The sequence below is a fragment of the Stegostoma tigrinum genome, chromosome 13 (genome assembly GCF_030684315.1).
Source record: "Stegostoma tigrinum isolate sSteTig4 chromosome 13, sSteTig4.hap1, whole genome shotgun sequence".
Classification (NCBI taxonomy): domain Eukaryota; kingdom Metazoa; phylum Chordata; class Chondrichthyes; order Orectolobiformes; family Stegostomatidae; genus Stegostoma; species Stegostoma tigrinum.
This window is the reverse complement of record NC_081366.1, coordinates 8,076,889-8,097,138: the sequence shown is the minus strand read 5'-3', so window position 1 is coordinate 8,097,138 and position 20,250 is coordinate 8,076,889. Positions and strand designations below refer to the sequence as shown.

General features: G+C 41.7%; 1 protein-coding gene across 1 annotated transcript; it reads left to right on the top strand.

The window, feature by feature from the left end:
• The first annotated feature begins 3,180 nt into the window (after positions 1-3,180).
• On the top strand, positions 3,181-19,810 carry LOC125458410 (dead end protein homolog 1-like). Its single transcript, XM_048543664.2, has 5 exons — positions 3,181-3,201; positions 9,703-9,823; positions 10,596-11,063; positions 15,886-16,404; positions 19,746-19,810. Exons 1-5 carry the CDS (start codon positions 3,181-3,183, stop codon positions 19,808-19,810), a joined length of 1,194 nt encoding a protein of 397 aa, XP_048399621.2.
• The last annotated feature ends 440 nt before the right edge of the window (positions 19,811-20,250 follow it).

Genomic DNA, 20,250 nt, shown 5'->3' with positions numbered 1-20,250 from the left:
CATATAGGTCCCTTTATATGTCTATACTTCCCAACGTAACCTTATTATTATTGAATGCCCAGTTTCGATATCCTGGAGGTTACCATTCACGACAGATTAAACTGGACCAGCCATGTAAATACTTTGGCTACAAGAGCAGGTCAGAGGTTGGGAATTCTAGAACATTGAACAATACAGCATAGTACAGGCCCTTCGGCCCACAATATTATGCTGACCTATTATCTTACAAAGATCAAACCACCCTGCATATCCTACATTATACTATCATCCATATGCCGATCCAAGAGTCACTTAAAAGTCTCTTAAAGTATCTGACTCCACATGCTCACCACTCTGTGTAAAGAACCTACGTCTGACATCGATCCTATACCTTCCTCACCTTAAAATTATGCCCCCTCGTAATAGTCATTTCCACTCTGGGAAAAAATCTCTATCTATCTACTCTCTCTCTGCAGGGATTAATTCACTTCCTCGCTCCCCTAACCCTGTCCACCATTTTCTTGGGTCAATTAAAGAATGCCACCAAGTGAGCTCTCCTCTTCGCCACTCACCATCCTGCCTTGGAAATATATTGTCATTCCTTCATTCTCACCGGGTCAAAATCCTGGAATTCCTCCCCGAATGGCATTGAGGGTCAGCGAAATCACATGACTGCAGCTCAACACCACCTTCTCAAGGGCAATTAGGGACAGGCAATAAATATTGGTCCAGCCTCAAGCCCATGACAGCTACCTCCAAGAACAGGGATCAGCTTCCAGTTCCTTTGAAGAACTTTTATTTTTAAAAGAATTGCCTCAAATAAAAACAATTGGGTATTGCAAGATGAAAACACATCACTTAAACATTAAATCCACAATAAATTGTTAGATGTCTTCAGCATAATTCATAATGCATCCTTTAGTCCAATTTTAGCAGCTATGCCTTGAACTGTTTAACCTAAAGATCAGCCAAATGCCCATAGTGCCCAGGGTTGTACAGGCTCGTTGGGTTAGCCATAGGAAATGCAGGGTTACAGGGATAGGGTAGTGGGCTGGGTCTGGGTGGGATGGTCTTTCGAGGGGATTCGATGGGCTGAATTGCCTGCTTCCACACTAGGGCTTCTTTGATTCTGTGAATACATGGCTCCAGTGCTCCATGAGAATCTTTTAACATTTCCTTTGTGACACCAAACTTCTCCAGCTAGATCACAGCGATTACAGTGTGGTTTCCTACAGTTGTTGACCATGTATCTCTAATTCAGTTACTGATGTTAAAGAATTCAGCATTCTTAATTAGTTAATGCTGTAATTTCCTATAATATGTAGATGATATCCTGAGAACTATCTCACACAGGAAATTTATTGCATTTGGTGAAGAAGTAAGTTTTTATTATTGTGCAGAAAGAAGACTAATTATTATTCTGCATTTTACAGTTTCAAATTATTATCTTAACAAAACAGATCATGCTTTAAATGTATCTATTTGAGTGCTGTAGCTACACCATGTGTCCAGATAATGTAGTTGGTTGGAGGAATAGATTTTTTAGCTTGGGACCACTTTTATTTCTCATAAAACTGAAATGAAAAATTATTCTGAATGTGATACTTTTTCGCAAGAAAAGGAATGGCTTAATTCTCTGCATCTTAAGTTATAGTTTGTTTTACAGATGACTTTACTGACAAAATTGTAGTAGAAACAATAGTTCCATTGATTATGAGCATACTTTCAATTTTTAATGTCAATTTCTTATTACGTTTTATTCAAAGTGGAAATGTGCAGTCTCCGTACAAAATAAATATAGTTCACCAACTTTGCATGTTATTTCCAGACATGCATAATTCATACAAATTGGTGCATGAAGACCAAGGCTGCTCCAACATGGGAAATAAAAAGAAAAATCAAAGAAGTTGCAAAAGAAAGTAAAAAAATCACAATATTCAGAGTTAGACCTATATCAATTTAGACATTTTCTTTTCATACATAAACTTTAATGCATGTACTTATTACACATGATAACATTACATCCTGCCAGAGACAAGGAATAGTCTGGTGGTATTGTCGTCAGTTTGGTAACCCAGCAACCGAATTCATGTTCCTGGGATCAAAACAAAGAATGCAGATGGTCAAGATCAGATTAGATCTGCTAAGTTCACAAGGAAGAAAGACTAACATCAATTAGTTTGGTAGAACTTTTATTGATCCAACCAACTCCCTTTTGCCTGATGTCAGAGTTGGGAAGAGATGAAAACAATAAAGCTGTTTACACGAGAGTAGTTAAGGCTTTTAAAGGAATATAACATGTACATTAGATGCCCCTGTGGTGCAGTGATTGTGCCCTTTTCTCTGAAGCCTGGGTTCACCCCCACCTCTTCCAAAGGTGTGTCATAATATCTCTGAACAGGTCAATTAGATATATCTGTAAAATGTGCAGTTTAAATTGAGACAAAGGTATTAGACAGAAATGAATGAGAGCAGTGCATTCATCTCTGCAATACTGCTGTTTCTTTATATCTTTAACATTGCCTCGATACTTTTTGGGAGAAATTTATTTTGACTTGTGTGGATTTGAACATAAACAGTATTATTGGCAAGTTTTCCTTGTGCTCATTGTAGCTCAGTTCGTGGCACTGATACCTCTGAGTTAGAAGGTTTAAATCCCAATTCAGTAGTTCAGCTCAGAAGCCTAGGCTGACACCACAGTCAGAAGTGCTGGCTTTTGGATGAAATATTAAACCAGGGCTCAATCTCAGGTGGATGTAAACAATCCTATGGCACTCTGTCAAGGAAGAACAGGGGAGCTGTATGCAGTATATTAATCTAAAACCTCAGAGTATATTAACCAACATTTATCATAAGACAGGGACCAAAGTGCTATTTGTGGGTGCTTGCTGAGTGCACATTGTTGCAGGTCAGTCATATGAGCTCCAGGTCTTCTCTGCAGGAGTTCCTTAGGGTATTGTCCTAGGCCCAAACACCTTCAGCTGCTTCATCACAGAATCATAGAATCCCTTCAGTGTGGAAACAGGCCCTTCTGCCCAACAAGTCCACACCGAAACTCAGAGCATCCCACCCAGACCCATTTCCCTATAACCCACCTAATCTACACCTCCCTGAACACTACGGGCAATTTAGCACGGCCAATCCACCTAACCTGCACATCTTTGGGCCGCGGGAGGAAACCGGAGCACCAAGAGGAAACCCATGCAGACACGGGGAGAATGTGCAAACTCGACACAGACAGTCGTCCGAGGCTGGGATCAAACACGGGTCCCTGGCGCTGTGAGGCAGTGGTACTAACCACAGTGCCACCGTGCCACCCATCATCAATGGCATTCTCTCCATCATAATGTCAGAAGTGGGGATGTTCACTGATGACTGCACAATTTGTGACTCCTCAGATACTGAAGCAGTCCATGTCCAAATGCAGCAAAACCATTAACATTCAGGCCACGCAATTGCCACATTTCACCATCTCCCTGGAACATTCAGTGGCATTACGATTGCTAAATCACCATTATCAACATTCTGAAAGTAGCCATTGACAAGAAACTGCAATGGTGCAAGAGGGCAACTCACCACCCCTCTTCAGGGGCAAACAGGAATGAGCAATAAATATTAGTCCAGCCAGCAATACCCACATCCTGTGAAATAACTTTTAGAAACTGGCTGATGTGCTTGTTACGCTGAACAGTGATACACTTCACAAAGTTGCTTTATGGGCTGTAAAGTGATTTGGGATGTCCACTAGTTGGGAAATGTGCTTTGTACATGCATGGTTATTCCTGCAGTTGAGCAGAAAGCTGTGAGAAATGGTTGTTCGCTGGCATTCGGCCCACACAGTTGGTTTGTTGCACAACTGTTCATGCCACCTTCCTGATCAGCATCAGCAGCTTCAGAGATGGTCTGTGGTTGCAGAGCACCGAATCCTGATTCAAATTGCTGCTAAACTTGAAAGGGTGCAGAAATGATTTACAAGGGTGTTGCCGGGATTGGAGGGTTTGAGCGATGGGGAGAGGCGGAATAGGCTGGGGCTATTTTCCCTGGAGACTTGGAGGTTGAGATGTTAACCTTATTGAAGTTCATAAAATCATGGGGGGCATGGATAGGTTGAATAGTCAAGATCTTTTTCCCCACGGGAGGGGAGTCCAAAACTAGAGGGCATAAGTTTAAGGTGAGAGGGAAGAGATTTAAAAGGGGCTTAAGGGACAACTTTTTTATGGAGAGGGTGGTGTGTATATGGAATGAGCTGTCAGAGGAAGTGCTGGAGGCTGTTACAATTACAACATTTAAAAGGCATCTGGATGGGTACATGAAACGAGGGGTTTAGAGGGATACGGGGCAAATGCTGGTATATGGGACTAGATTAATTTAGGATATCTGGTCAGCATGGACAAGTTGGACTGAAGGATCTATTTCTGTGCTGTTTATCTCTATGGCTCTGATAGAACCCTACAGTGTGGAAGCAGGTCATTCAGCCCACCAGCCCTCCAAAGAGCATCCCACCCAGACCCAAACCCCTACCCTATCCCTGCAACCTTGTATTTCCCATGACTAATCCACCTACCCTACTCATCCCTGGACAGCTTTTACTTCCATATTCTTTATCCTTATACGTATGGAACATTTAGCCATTCCAAGGTGCTTCGTAGGACTTTTATAAAGCAACTTAAAGAAATGTTCAGTGATTTGACTGAAGCTTATGCAAAAATGTGGATTTCAGGAAGTGTCTTAAAGGAGCAAAGTGAGATAAAGAGAAGAGATAACAAATGCCATTTCTGAAGTAGGGTCTAGGCTTGAAACGTCAGCCTTCCTGCTCCTCTGATGCTGCTTGGCCTGCTGTGTTCATCCAGCTCCACACCTTGTTATCTCAGATTCTCCAGCATTTGCAGTTCCTACTATCTCTAGACAGGAGAAGTGTTTAGCGGGGGAATTCTAGGTAAACTGCAAATATCTGTTAAACTTGAGGTTCTGTAGAAAATATCACAAATTAGAATTCTGCAAAACTGTTAGATTAGTATGGTTAACAAAGTGTGAAGGTGGATGAACACAGCAGGCCAAGCAGCATCTCAGGAGCACAAAAGCTGACGTTTCGGGCCTAGACCCTATCCCATTATCTCAGGCTAGTGTGGTTTATTGTTTTGCCTAAATCTGTCTAATAAACACCAAATTGTCAAAAGCTTACAAAAAGTCTCAGGATCTTGAAGTATTTCACTTCATGCATAAAAATTGGGTTCCGGATCCTGTTTCTGAAGTGTAGAATCCTTTTTCCAGCCCTCCTTTAACTGTTCTGAGTTTGCTGTCACATACATTGCCACTTTCAAAGTGGCAAGACTCTTTGATAAAACTTATCATAAATCATACAGGTTGCTATGGTTTTATTGATAGAGGTCTTCAATATAAAAGCCAGAAAGTTAAGAAAGCTATTAGAAACTATTAGTTAGACCTTATCTAGAGTATTACACCTAATTCTGGTCACTGCACTGAGAATAATTAGAGTGGGGGGGTGCAAAGGAGATTTGCCAAAATGATTCAAGGAAAAGAGGAAGATAGTTACATAGAAACAGACTGGAGAAGTTAAGACTGCCTTTATTTAATACAAATTATTCCCAGGTAAGCTTCCTAATTAACTCAACAGATTGTGATTCAGATAAACCTTACCCTGAAGGAATGAGACTTTGAAAGCTTGCATCCTCAAATAAAGCTGTCAGACTATAACCTGGAGAGAGATAATGGGAACTGCAGATGCTGGAGAATCCAAGATAATAAAATGTGAGGCTGGATGAACACAGCAGGCCAAGCAGCATCTCAGGAGCACAAAAGCTGACGTTTCAGGCCTAGACCCTTCATCAGAGAGGGGGATGGGGTGAGGGTTCTGGAATAAATAGGGAGAGAGGGGGAGACTATAACCTGGACTTGTGTGATTTTTTTACCTTGTCCACCGCAGTCCAATACTGGCACCTCCACATCTTATGTGTCATGCGCTGGGCTCCATCTAATGCGGAGAAAAGTTCTTAAGTTAGCTGTACAGTTTTTGTTAGCTTTAGAAACTTGCTTTATTTTGTAAATTGCTTAAGGTAGAAATGTACATTCCTGGCTATGTAGTACAGTGTTTCAATCTAAATTCACTCCTCCCAAGCAAAAAAAATGTCAACAGGAACCTAACTCTGATTTTAACAATGATCCCTAACGGAGTCAATACTTCACTTCTAGAGTCATACAGCATGGAAACAGACTTTTTAGTCCATCCCGTCAATGCCGAACATAATCCCAAACTAAACTAGTCCCACCTGCCAGCTCCTGGCACATATCTCTTCAAACCTTTCCTATTCGTGTACTTACCCACATTCTTTTAAATGTTGTAATTATGCCCACATCCACCACTTCCTCAGGAAATTCATACCACATGCGAACCACCTTCTGTGTAAACATTTGACCTTATGTCTTTTTTTAATCTCTCTCCTCTGACCTTAAACATCTGCCCTCCCCCAAGTCTTGAAATCTCCCAAGCTAAGGAGAAGACAACCACTATTAGCCCTATCTGTATCCCTCTTAAAGCTGTGATTTTTCAAAAATAGAGCCATAAATTTAAGTGACGAATTATTATAGTTTTTTATTGAAAATTAGGATTCAGCACTGTGAAGATTAAATTAATAAATGGAGATGATCTCAGATTGTCAGGAAAGTGGTTTTGAAACAGGCAGGGTGTTATGACTTTACCGAATAGGCTTGACCTATCACTGCTCGCGTTTTTCTTGGGAGAATGATGAAAGAGGATGAAGTTATTTAACACCGACTGTCAGAGAGACACTGTTTCTGCAGGCAAGATCTGTTAACAAAAAAATGCAGATTCAGTTGAAGAAGCCAGGAGACGGATGAGAGATGTTTACGCACGTGTTTTCATAATCTTGAACGTAGTGTTTACAAGTGTGATGGGAACAGGTTCATTGTTAATGTTCAAAACGGACTGAAATGAATCTTTAATGAAAAATGCAGTTAATGAGCAGGGAAATATGCAGAATTAGATCATTATTCTAAGAGCCAGTGCAAGCTAATTGGCCTCCGTCTGTATCTTTGATTCTTTGAGGAGGGCTGCAGCTATGAAAAAGAACACTAAATAAAAGATATAACACAGTGTGGAGCTGGAGCGTCTGGAGAAGGGTCCCGACCCGAAAGGTCAACTTTCCTGCCCTTCTGATGCTGCCTGGCCTGCTGCACTTCTCGAAATCCACAACGTGTTATCTCTAACTTCAGCATCTGCAGTTCTCACTATCAGTAAATAAAAGCCTTTTTAAAAAAAATAGAAGAATGACTGGGAAGGATATCACATGGCCTAATTAATCACAAGATAACGGAATGTTATATTCTGAGTTAGTGTCTCCAATGATTGGCGGGAGTGTAATGGCATGGCATGATTACAAAGTATAAACGGGAAATTAAGATGAAATTCTTTACAGAGAGGGTAGTTAGAATTTATAATTCTCTGCCACAAAAGCAGAATCTGCAATTTTTTTAAAAATGGAATTGGGCTAGTTGAAAAGAATAAGGTGCAAGAAGAGATGGTCAACAGTGGGATTTGACTATCTTCAAATTAACCTATTTCAAAAGGTGAATTTATAACCTGGCATTTTCTTTCACGCCTCAACTTCAATATTCTTGCTCAACACAAAGTTAGTAAATTAAGAGTTGTTCACCGAACTTCGAATCAAATTGTCAGGCTATTAAAGGCCACCCACCAGTCGAGTGCAGTTGCGACTCTAGAAGGTAGATATTAAGTGTCTGGAGGTGTTTGCTGAATTCAAAAATGGAGGCAGAAATACCTAGGAGCACTTTGTCTTACCTCTGTCGGAGAGTTTCTACTTAAGCTGCACCTTCCCCCACCTCACGCACTCCCCCTCAAAAAAAATCAAAAGCTTTCCCCGAGAGGCTCTTCTCCCCTTCAATCTCTGTTCTTCGGGCACAGTTTGACCAATGGTTACTGTGGGACTCCGGGTCATATAAAAGGGTGGAGAGTTTCAGCTGATGCTGGATCCCGGGGAGAGAGTGAATGGCGCAGTTAGTTTGGGCCTGAGTCGGTAATTAACAGGTAGGTGAAAGGGCTTTTAAATCCGAGGCTGGCAAATCCCAGTTAAAGATTTTATTTCCCTGGGTCCAGAGAGGTGACATGCTCCATGTTTTCCACAATACATAGTACATATGTGTTTTTTTTAAATTGCAACTTTGTTTGCACAAAGGACGGTAATTAGCTTTGTGATTGAGTATTCCGTTGGCACTGGTGAAAAGAGATTTTGTTTTGCTTTTGTCTATGAGAGAACTTCAACCTGGGAATCCGCCCAGCACAGTATGAACTTGAATGGGCCAGTTCTCTCCTCTGGCGCCCCTCCAGAAATTAAATACCCCTCGGGTCGGTCACCAAGTGACTTCCAGTTTTGGGAAGCTGTGAGGGTGACGCTTGCAGGCTTTCGATGTATGAGGAGTATTATCACTGGGCTTGATCCCAAGTGGCTGTCCTCACATGGCCAGCATGTTTGGGTTTGGGAGACCATTGTGCCTAGGAACCAGAAGCCACGGGCTTTGTCGAGTTCTCATTCTGCATTCCACACCTGCCCTGCTCTCTGCAGCGTGGAATATGGTGCGCTGTCTAGGTCTGATAGTGTCTAGTTCTGGTCACTACACTACCAGAAGGATGTGGATGCTTTGCAGAGGGTACAAAAATGATGACCAGGATATTGCGTGGTATGGGGGACTTTAGCTATGAAGAAAGGTTGGATAGACTGGGAGCAAAAATGGAAATTGCTAGAACATCTCAGCAGGTCTGACAGCATCTGCAAGGACAAACCAAAGTTAACATATTAGGTCTGATGACCCTTCCTCAGAATGTTCTAAGGAGGGATCGATGGAGCTGAAATGTGAATTCCGATTTCTCTTCACAGATGGTGCCAGACCCGCTTAGCTCTTCCAGCAATTTCTGGTTTTGATTTATAACATCAACTGTTCTTCTCAGTTTCTGTTTGGATAGACTGGGTTTGTTTTCACCAGAATGCAGGAAGTTGGGGGGGTGGGGGTGACCTGATAGACACTTGTAAGATTGTGAATGGCATGGATAGAATGGAAAGTATGAGGCTTTTTCCCATCGTGGAGGGGTCGATTACTAGGGTACTCCGGTTCAAGCTGCAGTGGGTGGGGGGAGCGAGGGAAGTTTTTAGAAGAGATGTGCGAGGCAGTTTTTCACAAAGAGTAGTGAGTCCCCTGGAATGTGCTGCTCGAGGAGGTGGAGGAAGCAGGCACAATAGCTACATTCAATAAGCACCTGGACAAATACATGAATAGGAAGGGACTAGAGGAATGTGGATCCTGTAAATGAAGACAGTTTTAGTATGGAAAGTCAAAATGTGTCAGTGCAGACTTGGAGGGCCAAGGGGCCTGTCTCTGTGCTGTATTGTTCTTTGTGCATTTGTAAAACTTGAGTTTCCAATTTCCAAAGCACAAAGCATTTTTAGTGTAACATTGGTTTTAAGGAAAGCAGTATTTTAACTTTAATTTTCATGTAGAAAGTCTCCACCGCTGTGAACACACTGTACATGTTATTGTGTATATATTCTGCAGAGATGCTTGATTCAATGTAGAGTTCTTGATCTTTCAAGTACATGAACAAGTTACCTTTTCTCCATTGTGCACCAGAATTTCTCTAAAGGTTTGTATGTTTTGCATTAATACTTTCCACAGAAGATGGCAAATGATTTGTTGAACACTCCAAATAAGTTGGCATTTAAAGCATGGGTAGAAGAAACTGGCATCAGTCTGGTCCAGATCAATGGCCAAAGGAAGTTTGGGGGACCTCCTCCAGGTTAGTCGTTAGGCATTTTCTCTTCACTGGCAGGAGGCAGTACAGGAATGTAGTGTGTTATCTTTGCCATTGTGTGATGAGATCACTGCTGTAATATCTATTCGATCTTTTGAGCTTGTAGGTGTTCTGAAGACTGGTCATTGTTTGAAATGTAGGAACAGGAAGAGGCCATTCAGTAACTTGACCCCATTCTAGCAGTTGTTTAATAGCAGATTTGTATCTTAGCACCTTGATTCTGTCCAACCCCCTGCCCTGGTATATATATTTATTTCTCTCTTTCATGAATATATTTAGTGATGTAGCCTCTTGTTGGGAGAGAAATCCACATGTTCATTACCCTTTGAGTGAAAAATGTTTCCTTTTCCCTGTACTGAATGGTCTACCCCATATCCTGAGAGTGAGGTCTGATTCTAGATTCCCACAAGCAGGGAAAACCCTGTTCCTACATCTAGTCTGTGTAGCCCTATTAGAATTTTGTTTCGTCGTCAATTTCAATCAGACATGCATTTCATCTGAAGGAAGGATTTTGTCCTGTTCTGGCAGTGACCATGTCTCATGCAAGGACCTACAGAAATGTAGGTTAATTCTAGTATTATTTACCAGTGCTCATGGGGGCAGAATAGTTATAAATGTTTGAGACAAAAAGAACTGCGGATGCTGGAAGTTGGAAACAGGTACAGAAAATGCTGAAAAATCTCAGCAGGTCTGGCAGCATCTGTGGAGAGAAGTGTGTCTGTGTGTCACTTCATCATTGTTCCTGCTTATTCTGCAGGTTGGACTGACCCTCCACCTCTAACTGGGTGTGAAGTCTTCATTGGCAAACTACCCCAGGACCTCTATGAAGATAAGCTAATCCCGTTGTTTCAGATGGCCGGGAAACTTTATGAGTTTCGTCTCATGATGACTTTCAGCGGCGAAAACCGGGGATTTGCATATGCCAAGTATGCTAATCGCTGGTATGCCCAGTGTGCCATTGCCATGTTCAATGGTTACCAAATACGTGACGGGCTCCCCTTGGTGGTCTGCAGAAGCACTGAGAAAAATGAGCTGTGTGTCAGAGGCATTCCCTGGGGGAAACAGAGACTGGAGGTCCTGGAAGTGCTGAAGGAGCTGACTGAGGGAGTGACTGACCTGTCGCTTCATCTCAACAAAGAGCGGAGGAAAAAGATGGCACTGTTTGCGGTTGTGACGTATGAGAACCATCGAGCAGCAGCGATGGCAAAGAAGATGCTCGTAGAAGGTAGGGTTCAGTCTGTATTTTGCAAGTTTCCATGGATTCCTGGAGCAGTGACATTGTGATGCAACCATCTTCCCATGCAAAACACACCTTGCAATTATTGAAAATTGCCTGTCTTAGTGACAGTTCCAATCCATCAGAAGAATGATCTTGGCTTTTCTCTAGATGGTTCTGCCAACATCCCTCACTGTTAACCACTACCCAAACTAGTTTTCGGCCTTTTGTCCAGCTCATTGCTGTTTGTCCCATCCTGCAGTGCTGAAAATGGAAGCTGCACTTAGTATCGTTTCACATGTTACTATCTGAAAACGCCTTGAGTAAATTCAAAAAGTGTGATTTAGATGTGATTAAAAACTTTTACTGTTTGGTTTGTTTTCTTTACATCCGTGTCAATGCATCTGAACCTTGCTTGAACATTCAGAATTAACCTCTCAACTTTGACTGCCTATTTCATTGAATCAGCAACCAAGAGCAATTGATCCCTTCCTTCCCTCCCAGCTAAGGAATTAATTATCAAGTTAAATCCTTTCAGGTCTCCATGCCCATCCCTCAACCCCAGACGAGGAATCAAATGACACTGGTTATCATAGTCATAGAGTTATGTGGCATGGAAATAAAATTCTTTGGTCTAACTCATCCATGCTGACCAGGTCTCCTAAATTAATTTAGTCCCATTTGCCCCACATCCATCTAAACCCTTCCTATTCTTGTAACCTCCGGAAGCCTTTTAAATGTTATTACTGTACTCACCTGCTCCACCAACTCTGGCAGCTCATTCCATACACACTCGACCCTCTGCATGAAAAAGTTGCCCCTTGGGTCCCTTTTTGAAATAGTCCCCCTCTCACTTTAAACCTATGCCCCTCTAGTTTCGGACCCTCCTACTTGGGGAAAAGATCTTGACAGTTCACTCTATCCATGTCCCTCATGATTTTATAAACCTCTATAAGGTCACCCCTCAGCCTCCAATGGTCCAAGGAAAATAGCCCCAGCCTATTCAGCCTCTCCCTATAGATTAAACTCTCCAGTCCCATCAACATATTAGTAAACCTTTCTTTTTTGAACCCTTTCAAGTAAAACAACATCTTTCCTATTGCAGGGAGACCAGAATTGAATGTCTGGAGGGTTATGGGTATTGTTCATACTTCCTCTGTCACAGGCCGTTCAAAATTGTGGGCTCGATCTCCCACAAGCAGCAGTAGCTCTTGTCTTATGCATTCAACTGAAAATTGCAGATTAGTGGACAAGCTGTTCATGGATATGAGGGATATGAAAAGGAGGCAGATAGATAGATAGTATTAAGTTATAAGTTACTAAAAATCTCAGTGAGAGGTGGTACAGGCTTGAGGAGCTGAAAGGCCTCCTTGTGTCTCATTGATTATTTTATCAGCCAGGGAGGATTAAATGCCAGTTTCAATGATCTGACACTTCCTTTCGAATCATTCGTTGCTGTAAATCCAAGAGGAAAGGCTTGAATTGAGAACATTTCACGTTCTGTTGGATCTCAGATTTTCAGAACCAACCCCATTGATGTTGTTTTACAACATTTAAATGATTCATGAATGAATTATTACATTTGCATGACAAATATCAGGTTTAACCCAAACTTTATGCTCCCTCCAAGTGTCCTTCTATCTTACTTCATCTCTTTTCCAGCTGCAAAACACATGTTTAAAACTGAATCTTTATGGTATGAGCTTGTCTGGCTGGGTTAGCATTTATTTCTTATTCCATATTGCTGTGGACAAGGTTGTGATGAGCTGTATTGCTGAAGTGCTGCAGTCCATCCTGTGTCGAGACACCCAGCGAGTTGTTAGGAAGTTTCAGGATATTGACCCAGCAACTGAGAAGGATCGGCAACATTGTTCCAAATCTGCATGATGTTGGTGGGAACTTGGTAACTCCACTAATGATCTGGGGACTTTAGTTCAAATCCAACCATGACAGCTAATGATTTCTACAGGACATTTGGGGCAACTGGGTGGCTCAGTGGTTAGCACTGCAGCCTCACGGCACCATGGACCCAGGTTCAATTTCAGCCTCTGGCGACTATCTGTGCAGAGTTTGCACATTCTCCCCATGTCTGTGTGCGTTTACTCTGGGTGCTCAGGCTTCTTCCCACAGTCTAAAGATGTGTAGGCTAGATGGATTGGCCAAGCTAAATTCCCTGTAATGTGTAGATTACTTGGGTTAGAGGGCGATGAGTCTGGGTGGGATGGTCTGAGGGTTGGTGTGGACTCGCTGGGCCGAAGGGTCTGTTTCCACACTGGGGATTCTATGATTGATTGTATTTTGACTTTTCAAATCAGCATGGCTTTATGAAGGGTAAATCATGTTTGACTGATTTGCTAGAGTTCTTTTTAAGTTGTAACAAGATGGAACGTGGGGATCCTGTAGATGTAGTATATCTGGACTACCAGGAGGCAATTGAACTGAACTGAACTGAATTCAATTTTCTTTATTGTCCTGCACACACATGAGTACGGTGGGAAGGTTACAAGTTGCACTTCCAGCACCATCTTATGTTCAAGGTACCTAGGTCTAGATTCTTCAGTACAACTACTGAGGGGAAACAAAATAGAAAAATAAAGAAATGAAAAGTATTTGAATGCTGCACAAAATATGCAAAATAAGATCACATGGAATTGGGTAATTAATGAGCTTGAATGGAGAGTTGGCTAACCAACAAAGGGAATTTTGGGATAAATGGGTCTTTTTCTAGTTGGCAAGATGAAACCAGAGGGTTTGAGACTTAACACCTCAGCGATTTATCATCTATACTAATGACGTGGATCCGGGGACAGAAGATACTGTATCCAAATTTGCAGATGACACTAAAATAATTGGGAAAGTAATTTTAAGAATAAGAAATTTACAAAGGGATGTGTTTAGGTGAATGAACCAAATTTTTTTAATGCTAAGTGTGAAGTTATTCACTTTTGTCAGAGGAATGGAAAGATTATTACCTAATTGGAGTCAAACTTCAGAGTGCTTCAATGCAGAGGGATCTGGGTGCCCTTGTGCATGAATCACAGAAAACTAGTTTGCAGGTACAGCAAGTAATAAAGAAGGCAAGTAAAATGTTGGCATTTATTACTAAAGGCATAGAGTATATAAAATTAGGGAAGCGTTGCTGTAACTATACGAGGAATTAGTGAGACAGTACCTGGAGCATTGCATTCAACCTACTTTCCCTTTTGCAGAGAAGGGATGTAGTTATATTGGAAGCAGCTGGAGGGAGTTCATTGGATTGATCCCAGAGATGGGGGTGTTTGTCATACAGAAAAGAGATTGAGCAGTTTATGCCTGTACTCTAGAGCTCAGAAGAATGAGAGCTGTAATTGAGATATATAAATACTAAAGGGAATTGACAAAGTAGACATGCAGTGGATGTTTCCTCGTGTGGCAGTCTAGAGCAAGAGGTCATAAGGGGTAGTTGATTTAAAACAGATGGGGAGAAATTACTTCCCAAAGGATTATGAATCCGCAGAATTCATTACCCCAGAATGTGATGGATGCTGTGACATTGAGCTTTAAGGACGTTGACAGATTAGTAATGTGTTTAAAAGTTCTGTGGCGTGGTTAGGAAAATGGAACTGAGACCAAAATAAGATTATCCATGATTGTATTAAATTATGGGGCAGGCTTGGGGTACTGAATTGCCTACTCCTCCAAGATCTTATGTTCTATTTAACCGGATGAAATAAATATCTCATGGGGAATGGTAATCTGCTGTCCTTGTTCTGAGGAGGGGTCACCAGGCCCAAAACGTTAACTCTGATTTCTTTTTCTTCACAGATGCTGCCAGGCCTGCTCAGGTTTTCCAGCAACTTCTGTTTTTGTTCCTTATTTTTTCTTTTTGTTCACTTTTTTGGGATGAGGGTGTCATTGTCTAGGCAGCATTTATTGCCCAGGGGACAGTTGACAGTCAACCACATTGCTGTGGGTCTGGAGTCACATGTAGGCCAGATGAGGTAAAGATGACAGTTTCCTTCCCTAAATGGTATTTGTGAACCAGATGGATTTTCGGACCATCAACAATGGATTTACGGTCATCATCAGATTCCTAATTTCAGATATTTTGTTGGATTCAAATTCTACCATCTGTGGCGGGATTTGAACCTGGATATCCAGGATGTTGTCTGGTCTTTAGATTAACAGTCCAGCAATAATACTGTTAGGCCGTTGCCTCCCTCCTGATTTACAGCATCTGTGCTTCTTTCGGTTTTTAATCTGCTGTCCTTATCTGGTCTGGCATACGTATGATGCCAGGTCTGTAGTAATATGGTGGAAATGAAGTGGTCTCCGAAATGAAGTGCACAAGCAGCTCAGTACAAAGTCAATTCGGTATGGGCAACAAATGCTGGTCTTCCCAATGACACCTATATCTCATGAAAGGCTAAAGAACATTTCTTTTTCTGTAGCTCGTAGTTGGTTAAGGAGTTGGAAGTTTGCCAACTGATATTAAAGCTTCGAGTCACATCAGGAAATTGATTAATTGAAACTTTTAACTTTCTTCAGACTTTTTTTGTCAATGGTGATGAGGCAGGTGAAGGTTTCTGTTGTCTCCCAATTTGTACCAAGTGCAGACCCCTGGAATAATTGTTGAATCGATGAATGAAATATTTAAACCTTGACCTGTCTGCTGCCAAATTTGTTTAGGGGGTGAATCTAGTTTATTTTTCAGTTTTAAGTTGGTTGCCATGTGGTTAATTCAATAGTTTTTATCAAAAAAAAATTGTTTAATTCAACAAACTTATGAGTGGAACTTAACTTCTGATTCTGGTTAATGGTAATTTTTTTTTGGTTTTGTTTCCGGTTTCAGGTTGTATTGAGCTCTGGGGCCGACCCATTGAGGTTGACTGGGTGAAAGTGGATGGGAGACAGAAGAGTCACAACAGCCTCCTTTCTCAAACCCAGCTGGGTTTGCCGGTAGCTCCATGGTTGATGTTGCCCCCTGGGCTCTCCCTACCATCACCGAAGGGTCTTGCCAAACGCTTCATGCCCGAGTTAAACATCTCTTCCAATTGTGGCCAAAGCACTACATCTGCCGGATCGATGGGCCTGATGACTCAATGCCTTCACTCAGAGGGCCCAGGTCTGTTGAACACCCGATGTGATGTTGTTCAAATTCTGAATGCCTATTGTGCGTATAAGGAGCTAGGGACTCCAGTGTATAATGTCCAATCTCTGAGGACTGACCAGCAACGCTTTCTGTTTAAAGTGTTCTTGCCAGGACTTGCTGCCTCTTTCAGTGGGACAGTGACCCTGGCTCCTGATGAGCTGGCTTTGGGGAAGAACAAAGCTAAGCAAGAAGCTGCCCACCAAATCTTGATGTATTTGGGTGAGTAAATGTATTTCCTTTAGTGTCGTGGACACCTGTGACCTCCAACATCTTGAAGGACAAGGGCAGTGTCAGGTAGGAAACAGCTTCCGCCCTGCTCCAGTCTCTCACCGCCCTGACTTGGAATTGTACTTGTATTATATTTCACTGGGTGAATTTTAAAAATGGAGTAATAGTTTTCGCCTCCAGAAAACCAGAATTAAAAAGTGTGAAAGTTAGAAAAAAAGCTAGACAGAGATCTGGTGAGAGATGCTGTCTGGAGTTTTTATCACTGAGCAGAAAATGAACTTGTAAGCAAAAGACTTTGTGTAGGGAAGTTGTCTCTCAAACTTTGAGATTTTTTTGAGGTGGTCACAAAGATGACAGAGGGCAGGGGATTGATGTCTGCATGGACTTGAGCATGGCCTTTGACAATGTCCCTCATGCAAGCAGAAGGTGAAGTCACATGAGATCTATGTGATCTGGTAAGATGGATACAGAACTGGCTTACTCATAGAAGATAGTAGTGGTGGAAGGATCTTTTTCTGATTGGAGATCTGTGACCATAGGTATTCTACAGTGATCAGTGCTGGGACTCCTGTCTTTTGTAATACATATAAAGTGATCTGGAGGAGAACGTAGGTGGCCTGATTAGTTAGTTTGCAGAAGACCCAAAGATTGGGGGAGCTGTAGATAGTGAGGAGAATTGGCAGAAGATAAAAGCAGGATATAGATAGGCTGGAGACTTGGGCAAATAAATGGAAGATGGTCCAGATGAAATTCCAATGAGAGGTGATTTTTGTGTTTTGGAAGGTCTAATGTAGGAGAGCAGTATACAGTAAATGGCAGACCCTTAGTAGCATCAACATAGTGGGATTTGGATGTGCAGGTCAACAGTTCCCAAAAAATGGCAACACAGGGGGATAAAGTGATCCAAAGCCACGTGTCATGTTTGCTTTCATCAGTTGGTGCATAGAGTATAAAAATTGTCAAGTCATATTGCAGTTGTATAGAACTTTTGTTATGCCACATTTGCAATGGTGCAAATAGTTCTGCTCACCACACCAGCAGAAAGATGTGGATGCTTTGGAAATGGTTTACCAGGACGTTGCATGGTTTGGAGGGTATTAGCTGAGGAGACAAAGTTGATTTGATTTGTTTTCACATGACCATCAGGCTGAGGGGCAACCTCTTTGCAAAACTGAGAGACATGGATAGCTGGGAGTTTTTTTCCTTAGAGTAGAAATTCAAGTATGATGAGACATGGGCTTAAGGTAAAAGTGGGGAGGTTTTTTATTTACAAGAGGGTGGTACATCCCTGGAATACACTGCCAGGAGCTGGTGGAAGCAGATACAATAGCATGTTTAAAATGCATCTTGACTTATGAATAATCTTGGAATAGAGGGATATTGATTGTGTAGCAGCAAATAAGCACCATCATCTGGTCTGTTCCTGTGCTGTAATGTTCTTGTTCCGTTGTGAACACAACCTCGCAAAAGGGTATGGTAATAGTGGAGGTGGTGCCACACTGATTCACTGGAATGATACCAGGGCTAAGCAACTGGAAACAAAGCCACATCCCTTCAGCCATAATCCCAGGTATTCGAGGGCTCTCTTGCGTAGATGGAGTGACTAGAGCCTCTGGGAGATCCAGAACAAGGGATTGTAACATTTTTAAAAAAAGAGCTAGGATGTGCAGGGACAATTCTAGGAAGCAGTTCTTCACATAGTGTGTTGGTAATCTGGAATTCCTCCCCACCCAGCTTGGCATCACCTCAGTATTGCTTTCTTTTTCTAAAATTAAAGTAGCCTAGAGACTTTTTAAAAAAAAATGTTGAGGTGAGCACAAGTAACCAACTCGTTTTGGTAAATTAGCAACAAGTGTTAATCGTCGATGAAATGGAAGATGATATTTCCATTTGATGAATTTTCAGATTGTGCAACTTTCAAGATGGGCTGTATATATTCAGAAAAATGTACATTTACGGTCCCAAAAGAGGTCCCTTCTCTCCTCTATCCCAGCCTTCTATACCTTAATAGTGAATATTGAAGGAGAAATGTCAACCCATACCGTAACTTCGTCCCACATTCCTTAATACTCTGTATAGGATCAATCAATACCTGAAGTAATCATGGATCAAGGTTTGGTTAAAAGGATGGACCAGCTGGATAACCAACCCTTTTCGTCACTGGGGAAAACTCATTGGAAGTAGTTTGGCATTTTCAATTCATGATGAATGTGCTGATTAAATTTGGTGTTTGGGTTGCATTTTTAAAAAAGCCTCATTTGTGGGATGTGGGTGTTGCTGGCAGGGCCAGCATTTCTTGCCCATCCCTAGTTGCCCTTGAGAAGGTGGTGGTGAGCTGCCTCCTTGAACTGCTGCAGTCCACCTCCTGTTGGTTAACCCACAGTGCCCTGAAGGAGGGAATTCCAGGGTTCTGATCCAGCATCAGTGAAGGAACAGCAGTATATTTCTGAGTCTGGATGGTGAGTGGCTTGGAGGGAAGCTTGGTATTTCCATGTATCTGCTGCCCTTGCCCTTCTAGACGGAAGTGGGCTTGTATTTGGAAGGTGCTTACTGAGGATCTTGATGATTGTCCAGCTGCCTTTAATCTGCACAGGAGAGGAATAAATTGAATATCATTCATTTCTGTCTAGCAAATGACTATACTGAGCCATGCTTGTAATGGCTGAGAGGTAGGAGGTGAAAATTGACTGATTCAGGTGCAATTCCCACTTCAGCCCCAAACAGGCTGACCGCAGCACTGGCTACAAGCAGTTCCACCAGCTCGACTCACGGGTCCAAAAGTGGTGGAATGCTGTAGCCTCGTAGTAGGTAGGGGATGTGAGATCGGTTTGACTTGGGGCATGTTTTGTGTGTGTGTGGGGGGTGGGGGGGGGGCATAAACTTCCACCATTCTGTTTATTTGTCGGATCTGCCATTTTTAATTTATAATACAGGCTACATGCATTGTTAATAGGCCCACTTAACTGCTTGTATACACTCTCAGTTCTTTTTATATTTAGCTTAAAAGCAATATTGGAGCTTTTTCAATTTATTGTACCATTTATTTTCTTCATGGGGAGAATGCTTTTTAAAAGCAACCTGCTGGATTCCCATTGTTTTCATGCTTTTTTTGTGTAAAAGCTTTTGGACTAAGTTGCAGTTTAAAAACCTTAGGGCTCCTTTTATAATCCTGCTGTTGTAAACAATGTTTAAATAATTTCTCTGGATGTGTATAGTCCATTTGTGCATGTTTGGATCAACACGGGTTTTAGTCTTGTTTGCCTAATACACTTGAGATAGAATACATAAAACCTTCTTCTCCAAGTTGCTAATGGTCTTTATTTCCATTACAGGTCATTCCTTGGGTTTTGATGGCTTTAATCCTCCTAATACTTTGACTCTGAAGAACCCATTTTGAACTCTGTTTTACTCTGAACTGTACAGTCTTTTTGTTTCTGCAATTTTCAAAGAAAAATTTGGATCTGAACACGTTTGTTATTGTTACACCTTGACATTTTGTTTGAGTGTTTTTACACCTGAGCACGTGTTTGCCACTGTTTTAAAAATGTTTAAGAGTTAGTAAGTTTGCCTACTCATTCTAAGCTCTGCCGTGATTCTTTCTGCCTGTCTTTCTGTTGCACTTAACTTGAAAGCTTGCCTCTAGTTTGGTGTTAATTCCTTTATCTGTACCCGTGTAAACTGAATTCCTGTTGTTTACATTTTATAATATTAAATGAGGAAGGACACCATCAATATTCCAATAAGCTTTTTTTTCTCCATCTTTTTTAGCCCATGTTTAAGACAGAAGGAATGGACTTTAATGCAGGATTTTCAAATAAGTGAAATTTCCTTGTGTCC

Coding starts and splice junctions, on each gene's coding strand:
- LOC125458410 (XM_048543664.2), top strand. CDS start 3,181: ATGCAGACACGGGGAGAATGT. Junction 9,824..10,595: donor GTTTGGGGGACCTCCTCCAG/GTTAGTCGTTAG, acceptor CTTATTCTGCAG/GTTGGACTGACCCTCCACCT. Junction 16,405..19,745: donor CCAAATCTTGATGTATTTGG/GTGAGTAAATGT, acceptor TTTCCATTACAG/GTCATTCCTTGGGTTTTGAT.